The 12,253-nt window shown below is 38.8% G+C and overlaps 1 protein-coding gene across 3 annotated transcripts in view; it reads left to right on the plus strand.

The window, feature by feature from the left end:
• The window catches only part of STK31 (serine/threonine kinase 31), a 124,063-nt gene that overhangs the window by 72,011 nt on the left and 39,799 nt on the right, over positions 1–12,253 (plus strand). For all 3 annotated transcript variants that reach the window (XM_012555859.1, XM_004377458.2, XM_004377459.2), the window contains exons 12-13: positions 9,794–9,973; positions 11,657–11,773. In XM_012555859.1, the coding sequence (XP_012411313.1) occupies positions 9,794–9,973; positions 11,657–11,773 (297 nt within the window). The remainder of the gene's footprint in view (positions 1–9,793; positions 9,974–11,656; positions 11,774–12,253) is intronic.

Raw genomic sequence — 12,253 nt, forward strand, 5'->3', positions numbered from 1 at the left:
CACCCAGAGAGCCGCCCGCTTGGGTGTGTGTGGAATCCAAGCAGCCGGTGCCTCCTGGTCAAGAGACCGTGGCCACTGGAAGCAGAGGAACAAACGAACAAAAGCCCCGGGATCCCACCAGCACGGCAGCCCAGACTGGGAAGCAGCTGCACGCCCAAATGGAGCCCTGCAGCCCCTCAGGAAGAGGCAAAGATGGCGCTCGGAGCCAGGCACTCGAGCAAAAGGAGGGGGAGGTGGTAAGAGGCAAGTGAGAAATCAAAAGAAGCAGAAAAAAAAAGCAACACTAGCAGCCAACAAATGGCACCCAGAGAGCCGCCCGCTTGGGTGTGTGGAATCCAAGCAGCCGGCGCTTCCCGGTCAAGAGACCGTGGCCGCGGGAAGCAGAGGAGGCTGACCCGGGGCGAAGAGGGTTGGGGGGTGGGAAAGCGCATACTGCAAATTATCAGCTGTTTTGTCTCCCGCTGGACGCTCCGTGAGGCTGCTTTCTCATACTCCCATTTGATGGTCTCCGATAGGAGTCCAAGATGGTGGATCCGCGCTGCGTTAGCTGGTAGGGGACCTCTACATGAATCTTCCTCGCTGTCCGTTCTCTGTTAGTTTTATCACTCCATTTGGTGCTTGGCTGAGTTCTTTATCTCTTCGTTTGATGTTTTAGGGTTTCAGGATTGTTGTATTCTCTGTTTGGCTTAGTTTTTCAGATCTTTGCTGTGGAGGGACGGCGTGGTGCTTCTGCCTAGAGCGCCATTTTGCCAGAACTCCAGAATATTGATTTTTATATACTGCTCTCTCTAGTATCCCTAGTAAACTCTCTTTTAGTTCTCATTTGTTAATACTCTCTGAGTTTTCTGTGTGGACATGTCATTTAAAAATAATAACCCTTTTATCTCTTCTTATTTTGAATTTTTACTACATTGTTTATCTTTAATACTAAATTGTACAATAACTAGGATAGATAGTATACTTGTTATGGACTGCAGAGAATGAGCTGCTCAAAAGCTGGAGAAGAGGTTGTTCCAGGACATCTGGGCACTGTCTCTTTCTATCCAGCAGGATGAAAATGTAGCTTTGATGATACTGTGTGTGGTTCAGGGACCATTGGAGCCCTACTTTGAAAGATTTCCTTAAATGATATTGCATGAAGAGTGCAAGTGTTTCCAGAATGGTGAAGTAAGCCTTGGATATAAAAGGGTATTAGTGTAGTAAAAATTTACCTTTCTACAATGCAAACCTCTACTTTGCATAGTGTCGTCGGCAACTTTGTACCCGCATTGGGGACTTTGGGACCCAACTGAAGTTACCTGAGCAGGCTTCATTTGCTTTTGATCTATGCAACCATCATTTTCTCAGGTCTTTGTGGGGTGGTTAATTAAATTGAGGACTTAAGCTAATATGGTTGTGCATGTGCACACTAATATGCATTCCTAAATTCTTCCCACCAGTGTTTATAACAGATTTTGGTTTAAAGTCTGTTTTGTCTGATATTAATATAGCCATCTCAGCTACTCTTGTGGTTATTGTTTGCCTGGAAAATTTTCATTCTATCCTTTCACCTTCTAACTGTTTCTAACTTTGGGTCTAAAATGTGTCTCTTGTCGATAGCATATAGATGGATAATGTTTTTGTAATCCATTCTGCCAGTCTCTGCCTTTTGATTGGAGAGTTTAATGCATTTACATTTATAATAATTACCAATAAGAAAGGACTTACTTCTGTCATTTTACTATTTTTTTTTGTGTATCTTATACCTTTTTTATCCTTCTTTTCCTCCAATACTACCTTTTTGTGTATTTAGTTGATTTTTTTGTAGTTACCGATTTTAATTCTTTTCTTCTTGTGTGTATTTTTTTAGATATTTTCTTTGTATTTACCATGGATATTACATTTAATATCCTAAATTTATTACAGCCTACTTTAAATTGGTACTAACTTAACTTCAGTAATATACAAAAACTTTATTCCTGCACCACTCCTCCCCCCTATATGTTGTTGCTATCACAAATTATATTTTTATATATCGTGCTCAGTAACATAAATTTATAATTATTTTTTATGCATTTGTTATTTTAAATTATGTAGGACATAACAGCTAGAGTTAACAAACCAACAATACCATAAAACTAGCCCTTATATTTGCCCATGAAGTAACCTTTACCAGAGATCTTTTTTCCTTTGTATGACTTCTAGTGATTGTCTCATGTATTTTCATTGTAATCTGAAGGACTCCGTTTAGCATTTCTTGTAGGACAGGTCTAATTGTAATGAACTCCTTCAGTCTTTCGGTTAGCAGTCATAGCTGTTAACCACTGTTCCACCAGGGCTCCTTTGTTTATCTGAGAATGTCTTAATTTTGTCCTCATTTTTGAAGGACAGTTTTGCTGGATATAGAATTCTTAGTTGACAGTTCTTTCATCACTTTAAATAAATGAACAAGCACATTTAAAATCAAAAGCGTGTTTTATAAGTTAGTGATTATGATTATTAGTTCAGTAGTCAAATGGATAAATCCGTCTCAAGATTTTTTTTCTCATTAATTGTTAGCAAACATAGGTTGAGGATTTGCAACTAAAATAATCTTTAAATCTCTTTTTTTTAAATTGTGGTGAAAATATACATAACAAAATATACGCCATCTCAGCAATTTCTGCATGTACAGTTCAGTGACATTGATTCTATTCTTCAAGTTGTATAACCATTCTTGCTATCCATTTCCAAATCATTCCATCATCATTAACATAAATTCAGTACCCTCTAAGCAAAAAAATCTCCCTTTCCAGCTGAAATAATAACTCTGTGGATAAGAATCAGGACAAAGCTGGTTCTTGTGAGGCAGAATTCAAATATACCCCTGTTTTCCCACTTCTCCAACATTTTTGACATCTGCCATTTCCCCCATGACACTCTTTCTCTGTTGGGTTTGATAATTAATTGGAATGGTCACAGAGAACTCAAGGAAATAACATAATTGCAATAGCAACTTTAATAACAGAGAAGGATGTAAACAAAGGATATAAAGAAATGAAGATATGCAAAGGGTGAGGTTCAGGAGGGATCCTAGCACGGGTCATCAGTGTCTAATAGGAGACCTCTGACATCTCAGGGGGGACCTGCTTACCCTTCCCAAAAACTAATGTTCATTTTCACCCATCAGGAAACTTTATCAGACAGGAAACTCAGTGATATCACTTGGTGAACTCAACTACTGGTTGCTCCTCTCAGCTCTTGGCTAGGGTTCAGTCTTTATACTCTGCTGTCACCATCTAGGTCTGCTCATTGTCTCTGCTTCTTCTAGTACCATTGCAGCCACTGTCTCCATCACCATCACAGGTTTACTTGGTCTGGGAGGTTCATAGAGCAGCCCCCCCCGCGATACCCCCTCACACCCCTTCACCTGGTCCAAAGGATGAACTCCTCTCCTGGCTCTTGTAGATTAGGAGGCCCCATTTGAGCCTCCCTGTTGCAGGCTTTTTATCAGTCATGGGGCAGGCCTCCCTTCCAATCAGTGTAAAGGTCAGCTACAAGATAGGGCCCTCCCAGCCAATGCTAGTAAAGATCAAACTGCACAGGGCCCACCAGCCAACCCTGGAAGAGGTCAGACTGGGCAGGGCTCCTCAGCCAATCCAGGTAGTGGTTGGTTACTGGGTGGGGCTTCCCAGCCAATCCCAGTAAAGGTCAGACCTGGTGGGGCTTCAGAACCAGGATCAAAAGACCAAGTAGTTTTTTTAAGTAAGGTAATTCCACACCATACACCCCCTCCCTCCCACCTTTGGTTACTGCTGATAATCTGGTTTCTATATATTTGCTTATTTATATAAATGAAGGTATATAGTATTTGTCCTTTTACCACTGACTTATTTTGCTTAGCGTTATGTTTTCAAGGTTCATTCATGTTGTGGCATGTGTCAGGACTTCTTTTCCCTTTATGGCTGAGTAGTATTCCATTGTGTTTATATACTACATTTTTTTTATCTATTCATCTGTTGAGGGGAATTTAGGTTGTTTCCACCTTTTGACTATTGTGAATATCGCTGTAATGAACATTGGTGTACAGGTTTCTGTTTGTGTTCCTGCCTTCACTTCTTCTGGGTATATACCTAGAATTGAGATTGCTAGATCATATATTAGTTCTGTGTTCAACTTTTTGAGGTACTGTCAAACTGTTTCCCACAGTGGCTGTACCATTTACATTCCCACTAACAATGAATGAGGGCTCCAATTTCTCCACAGTGTTGCCAACACCTGTTTTCTGTTTTTGTTTTTTTTAAAAATATTACCGTTCTAATAGGGGTCAGGTGATATCTCATTATGGTTTTGATTTGCATCTCCCTAATGGATAATGAGGAGGAGCCCTGGTGGCGCAGAGGTTAAAGCACACTTGGCAGCTAACTGAAAGGTCGGTGGTTTGAACTCAGCGGCCACTCCTCGGGAGAAGGATGTGGCAGTCTGCTTCCATAAAGATTTCCAGCCCTGAAAACTGTATGGGACTGTTCTACTCTGTCCTATAGGGTCCCTGTGATTTGGAATCAACTCGATGGCAATGGGTTTGGTTTGGTTTTTTTTTTTTTGTTTGTTTTTTTGATGGCTAATGAAAAAGCCCTGGTGGCACAGTAGTTAAGTACTGGACTGCTAATCGGAAGGTCAGTGGTTCAAACTCACAGATGCTCCTCAGGAGAAAGATATGCAGTCTCCTTCCATAAAGATTGCAGCCTTGGAAACCCTGTGGCAACAGGGTTGCTATGAGTCGGAATCAACTCTGTGGCAACGGGTAGTGGCTAATGACATTGAGCAACTTTTCATGTGCCTGTTGGCCATTTGAATATCCTCCCTGGTGAACTGTCCGTTTAGGTCCTTTACTCGTTTTTTTAAGTTGGGCCGTTTGTCTTTTTGTTGTTAAGTTGTAGAAGTGTTTTATATATTTTAGATAGTAGACCCTTATTGGTTATATGGTTCTTGAAAATTTTCTCCCCGTCTGTAGGTTGTCTTTTTACTTTTTTGATAAAGTCTTCTGATGGACAAAAGTTAATTTCTGTGAGGTTCCATTATCTATTTTGTCTTTTGCTGCTTGTGCTTTGATTAGATGGCTATGAAATACTCTATCCAAAGGCCCCTTTTTCTTTAGAACTTCGATGATAATAATCCATTGGCCATAATTATTTGAAAAGTCTAATGTCAGTTTGATTTTTGTTCTTCTGTAGGTAATCTTTTTTTCCCCTGGAAGTTTTTAAATTTTCTCTTGACTTTGTTCTTAAATTACGCTATAATATACTTAAGTTTAGATTTAACATGTATACTTCAGTACTCTCTGGGCCATTTGAATCTGAAGTTTTGTATTTTATATCTTTCTTTAATTCTAGGAAATACTTGGTAATTATTTCTTAAGATATTGGTCCCCTTTACTTTTTCTCTAATTCTGAAACATCTGTTAGATATTTAAACTTCTACTTTTATCCCCCACATATTTTAACTGTTCTTCCATTTTTTTCCTACTTTTTTTATCCCTTTCTATGCCTTTTTGGAGGGATCTTTGACTCACCTATCTAGCTCACTAATTGGTTCTTTAGTTATGTCCCTTCTGCCATTAGGTGATTCTTTTTTTTTTTTTTTTCTTTTTTAATTTCAAAGAGTATTTGTTTGATACCCAGTATCTTCAGTTGGTTATTATTTATAACTACTTATTTTTTCTTTGCATTTCATATCTTCTCTTTTTGGTGAGAATATTTGTTATGCTTATTTTGAGTTCTTACTATTGTCTAGCCCACTAATTTTGCTTTTGTCTTTTTTTAAAATTTTTTTATGTTTTCCCATACAAAAATTTATACATACATTGTTATGTGACTCTAATTGCTCTCCCCGTGCTGTGACAGCACACTTCTGCTTTCCACCCCTGATTCCCCAAGTCCATTCAACCAGCTCCTAACCCTCTCTGCCTTCCCATCTCACCTCTGGACAGAAGCTGCCCATTTTGTCTCTTGTATCTACTTGAGCTAAGAGGCACACTCCTCACGAGTATCACTTTATGTCCCACACTCCAGTCCAATCCCTGTCTGAAGAGTTGGCCTCAGAAATTATTTTAGTTCCGGGCTGATAGAGAATCCAGGGGCCATGCTTTCCAGGGTACCTCCAGTCTCAGTCAGACCATTAAGTCTGGTCTTCTTACTAGAATTTGAGTTCTGCACCCCATCTTTCTGCTGCTCCATCAGGGACTTTCTGTTGTGTTCCCTGTCAGGGAGGTCATTGGTGGTAGCCAGGCACCATCTAGTTCTTCTGGTCTCAGGCTGATGAAGTCTCTGGTTTATGTGGCCCTTTGTGTCTCTTGGGCTACTACACTTCTTGTGTCTTTGGTGTTCTTCATTCTCCTTTACTCCAGGTGGTTGGGACCAATTGATGCATCTTAGATGGCTGCTAGCAAGCTTTTAAGACCCCAGACACCACTCATGGAAGTAGGATGCAGAACATTTTCTTAATAAGCTTTGTTATGCCAATTGACCTAGATGGATGTCCCCTGAAAGCATGGTCCCCAGACCTCTACCCCTGCTACTCGGTACCTCAAAGTGTTTGATTGTATTCAGGAAACTTCTTAGCTTTGGTTTAGTCCAGTTGTGCTGACTTCCCCTGTAGTGTGTGCTGTCCTTCCCTTCACCTAAGATCGTTCTTATCTACTATCTAGTTAGTAAATAACCCTCACCCCCCCCACCCTCATAACCATCAAAGAATGTTTTCTTCTGTGTTTAAACCTTTTCTTGAGTTCTTATAATAGTGGTCTTATACAATGTTTGTCCTTCTGTGATTGACTAAATTCACTCAGCATAATGACCTCCAGCTTCCTCCATGTTATGTTTCACAGCTTCATAGTTGTTCTTTATCATTGCGTGGTATTCCATTGTGTGGAGATACCATAATTTGTTTATCCATTCGTCCATTGATGGGCACCTGGGTTGTTTCCATCTTTTTGCTATTGTTAACAGTGCTGCAGTGAACATGGGTGTGCATGTGTCGGTTCGTGTGATGGCTCTTATTTCTCTAGGATATATTCCAAGGAGTGGGATAGCTGGATCATATGGTACTTCTGTTTCTAGCTTTTTAAGGAAGCACCAAATCGATTTCCAAAGTGATTGTACCATTTTACATTCCCACCAACAGTGTATAAATGTTCCAGTCTCTCCATAACCTCTCCAGGATTTATTGTTTTGTGTTTTTTGGATTAATGCTAGCCTTGTTGGGGTGAGATGGTATCTCATTGTAGTTTTGATCTGCATTTCTCTAATGGCTAATGATCGTGAGCATTTCTTCATGTGTCTGTTAGTAGCCTGAATATTTTCTTTGGAGAAGTGCCTGTTCATATCCTTTGCCCATTTTTCAGTTGGGTTATTTGTCTTTTTATTGTTGAGGTTTTATAGTATCTTGTAGATTTTAGAGATTGGATGCCGATTGGATTTGTTGTAGCCAAAAATTTTTTCCCAGTCTGTAGGTTGTCTTTTTACTCTTTTGGTGAGGTCTTTTGATGAGCATAAGTGTTTGATTTTTAGGAGCTCCCAGTTATCTAGTCTCTCTTCTGGTGCTTGTGCATTGTTACTTAATGTTCGTATTGTGTTTATGCCACGTATTAGGGCTCCTAGTGTTGTCCTTATTTTTTCTTCCATGATCTTTATCTTTTTCAATTTTATATTTAAGTCTTTGATCCATTTTGAGTTAGTTGTTGTGCGTGGTGTGAGGTATGGGTCTTGTTTCAGTTTTTTGCAGATGGATATCCAGTTATGCCAGTACCATTTGTTAAAGAGACTGTCTTTTCCCCAATTAATGGACTTGGGGCCTTTGTCAAATATCAGCCGCTCATAAGTGGATGAATTTATGTCTGGGATTCTTAATTCTGTTCCATTGGTCTATGTGTCTATTGTTGTACCGGTACCAGGCTGTTTTGACTACTGTGGTGGTATAATAGGTTCTAAAATCAGGTAGTGTGAGGCCTCCCACTTTATTCTTCTTCTTGAGTAATGCTTTACTTATTCGGGCCCTCTTCCTGATTTTGCTTCTTCTTATAAAGTGGCTTCGTGATATTTTTTTTAGAGTGCTTGTGTTATTCATATATTTTGTCCTCCCTTCTAACTTCTCCCAGGATCTCATATTCCCTTGGGATGATAAACTGCCTTAGTGCTGAGAGTACTGGGGCAAGGGAAAGTCTGGACCACAACTTGTACCACTTCAGATTGGGTTAGAGAAAAGGATGGGGTATTTCTCAGAGTGGAGAGAAGTCTGGGCTTGACTACTCCCTGTTTGCCTCTCTCCAGATGATCTTACTCTTCAGTGAATCTCCCCGTCCCTCTACCTCAGCCACTGCTGTATTCCAGAGGTTACCACCCTTGGGTGTAAATGCCTGTCAAATGTTTAGGAGAAAAAGAAAGGAGGGAGAATGCTTAGGGGTGGCCAACTCTTCTGTACTGGTTATCAGTTTTTGCCTCATCTGTGTTGTGTTGTGCTTGTATAAACCTGTGGCCTCTTGTTGGTGTTGGGCTGGTGCTGCTGCCAGTCTGAGGGAAAGAGAAAGGCACAGGTTACCTTTCCCCACAGGCTATTCTGTGCTGTGGTGTAGGACTTTTCCAACTTGGCAGTGGCTGTACTCATTTACTGCTAAGCACCAACCATCCTCTCCTTTTCCAAGGATTTTTCAGAATTTTTTTTTTAATTGTGCTTTAGATGAAGGTTTACAGAATAGTTTCTCATTAAACAGTTAGTACACATCTTGTTTTATGACAGTGGCTAACAACTGCACGACATGTCAGCACTGTCCCTTCTCAACCTTGGGTTCTCGATTACCAGCTTTCCTGTCTCCTCCTGCCTTCTTATCCTTGCTCCTGGTCTGGTGTGCCCATTTAGTCTCATTTTGTTTCATGGGCCTGTCTCATCTTTGGCTGAAGGGTAAACCTCAGGAGTGATTTCATTACTGACCTAAAAGGGTGTCTGGGGGCCATATTCTTGGGGTTTCTCCAGTCTCTGTCAGGCCAGTAAGTCTGGTCTTTTTTTGTGAGTTAGAATTTTGTTCTACATTTTTCTCCAGCTCTGTCCAAGACCTTCTCTTATGATCCCAGTCAGAGCAGGCAGTGGTGGTAGCTGGCCACCATCTGGTTGTACTGGACTCAGTCTGGTAGAGGCCGTGGTAGTTGTGGCCCATTAGTCCTTTGGACTAGTCTTTTCCTTGTATCTTGTTTTCTTCATTATCAGAATTTCTTGATAAAAATTTCTAGGCTCTATTAAGTTTTCCTCTTGTTTCTGTAGCATTTCTAGGGTTTATTCATAGAAAGAGACAGCAGGCTGTGCTGGCTTTCTGTCTTGTCTCTTCCGGTCCTTTTTAAAATGCTTTTAAGTACATATACATAAATATGTTCAATGTTTTTTTTCCTGAATTGAAATTATATTGTATATTTTGGTGTATAGTTTATTTTTTTTTAGTAATAAGTCTGGGAAACTTCCATCTCAGGATAACCTGTAGTGATTCTTATTTAAAGTCATGGAGAGGAGGGTAATTTCTACTTAAAAATGTAAGAGTATAAAACTTGCTATTTATAACCTTAATTCAGTTAATATATTTACTTGCACTATTAAAGCATAAATAAAGTTCCTTTTAGGTAGCTTTTTGTTGTTTTCATCTCTTTCTAATGATTTTAAGTATTATTTATACAATTCTCAAGGATGAGGACTCAATATACTTGCTTTTGTGTCTCTTGGATACTAACACAATGCTTGAATTCCATGATACCCAGTTAATAAACACTTTAATAAACAGAAATACATCTTTCTGCAGGATTTGTCAGCCTCCTTAGAAGCAGTGTATGGACAGGCCAAAGAAGGGACAAACTGTGAAGAAATACTTAAGAAATTCTATGAATGGAAGTGTGGTAAAAGAGAGGAGTTCACCAATGTTAGAAGTGAAACACAGGCTTCTCTCCAACGTCTTGTAGGATGGTTCCATAGCACCTTAAAGGTAATAAGGGCCCCTAATAGTGTTTGTACATAAACCAGGGACTGTGTTCCTTTTTAAATTTCCAAATGTAATGTAATTCTTTTCTTTGAGAGAATATTGGGGGGTGGGTAGGGTAACAAGGGAAAGAGGGAGGAAAGCAGGGAACAGGAAGAGGGAGGGAGTGTGTGTGTGTGTGGTTGTATGATAGGATGGAGGAGTGAAGGATTTACATTCTTTGTTTAGGACATATATGAAAACAACCTTAATGAGGCTGTGTTACATGATATCACTGTAGTTTATTACAAGTGTACTGTATATTTTACAGGTATAGTGTGGAAATAAGAGTATGCGTGTATATATATGTGCTTTAGAGTGTAGTAGAACTTTTGCCTTTATTCTTTTTTTTTTTTTTTTTTTAGCAAGAGATACATATTCTAGCATTGGTGGCTAAATAGTCATGCTTAAAATAATATTTTCTTCATTTTGGTAGTGTGTAAATCTTTTAAGTTTTAGCTATCTTAAAGATTTTAAAGATACTTCAGATAAATGGGAAACATTAGTCTCAGTTGATATTAGATATTTAAAAAGATCTTTTATGTATCGTCCTTTTTGGTTCTTATTTATTATCAGTAAAGATGCTGTGTAAGTTTCCAAAAAGCTTGGGGGCATGTGATTTTGCATAATATATTCAGAACCATAATTGAGTTTTGGCCTAATTTTGTTATTGATTCTGTGCTCTTCTACCTGTTTTATAACTTGCTGAGAAAGGGCAAGGACAACCATGGTGTTATCTATCTTATCTGTGGAATTACTTCCAAACATATATTTCTAGCTTTGCTTTGGGGGAAAAAAATTCTTTAATCTCCAGCTACTTCAAGTACTTCTTGTTTTTGGTACTTCGTCGATACATTAACATAACTTAGTTATTTCTTTGCCTTTCTTTTGTTGTTATTGATCATAAATGTGTTCCTCTTCAGGTTAGTTTTCAAGATGTGGCTATTTTTCCTTTCCTTTCCATTTTCATAGCTGTTGCCCTAATCCAGATCTCCATAATCACAACACTGAATCTCTGAAATCAGAGTGACTGCTTGTGACCCTTTATGTTCTGTATCTTATATTTTGGGACCATGATTTTATTCTATTTAACACTTATTATAAAGTATATTTCCTGATAGAAAATATCTTTGCTTTCCTAATGAAATGGGAACTATTCTATGTTTAATTTTTAACTAAAAGTTAATCTGCAGATTCCTAAATACTAGTAGGTCATTAGTGAGTACCAGCTATAATCGTATCCTCTCTTTGTTCAGGAGATGATATTGTGTGCCTACTACGTGTCAGATTAAATTTGCCACCTGAGTATTCAGTGTTCTTAGCCAGACCGCTGCTTTTAGTCTTCTCCAAAATCATCTTCTTGGCCTTTTCCCTGTTTTTCCTCCTGCTTTTCCTCTGGATTTTTCCCTCTCCACTCTAAAGCACAAATTACAAAAGAAGAGGTTTCTTTAGGCGTGTGAAATCTCTCCTCAGATACCTAAAAATACGCAAGTTTTATGAGAGTAGATAATTTATCTTTCTTGTGTATCCGTATTTTCTCCGCATTGCCCAGTGCATAGGCGAATGCTTTACACCTAGCTCTAAAGATACAATGAATGTAAATTGCATTAATTGTATTTGATATTTTATGTTTTTATATTTGCAAATGAGGTTTTTGATCTAACTGTGGAGGAAACACTGACGGCTGAAGACACAATTGATACTGTTGATGAAATCCTAGAGAAGACTGAGTCAAGTGTCTGCAAAGAGCTGGAAATGTCTCTCATTGTGAGTATTGATACTCTATTATTGCTTCCTCTGAAGCAATATGGTTTCTCTTGCTAGTTAGAAAGTATTAACCAATAATATGGCTTTTCTTGCTAGTTAGAAAATATTAAGACTTTCTTCTTATAGATCTGTTTGAAGGAGACTTACTTCAAGTAATCTTACACGTTGGAGCCCTGGTTGCGCAGTGGTTAAGAGCCTGGCTGGTAACCAAACGGTCGGCAGTTCAAGTCTATCAGCCACTTCTTAGAAACCCTATAGGGCAGTTTGACTCTGTCCTGTAGGGTCTCTATGAGTCAGAATCGACTTGATGGCAACAGGTTTTGTTTTTTTTTTTTTTTTTAAAAAATATGTGAAAATCTTATTCTTCCACAGGGTGGCATTTTCAATTTAATAGGATATTTCGCATTAAAAAAAATCTGATGTTTAATTTAAAGAAAACCTCTGTTAATCTAAGTGGTTCAGGTTTCTATGTCATTTGAT

This window comes from Trichechus manatus, unplaced genomic scaffold (genome assembly GCF_000243295.1).
Source record: "Trichechus manatus latirostris isolate Lorelei unplaced genomic scaffold, TriManLat1.0 scaffold00050, whole genome shotgun sequence".
In the NCBI taxonomy this organism is placed as follows: Eukaryota; Metazoa; Chordata; class Mammalia; order Sirenia; family Trichechidae; genus Trichechus; species Trichechus manatus.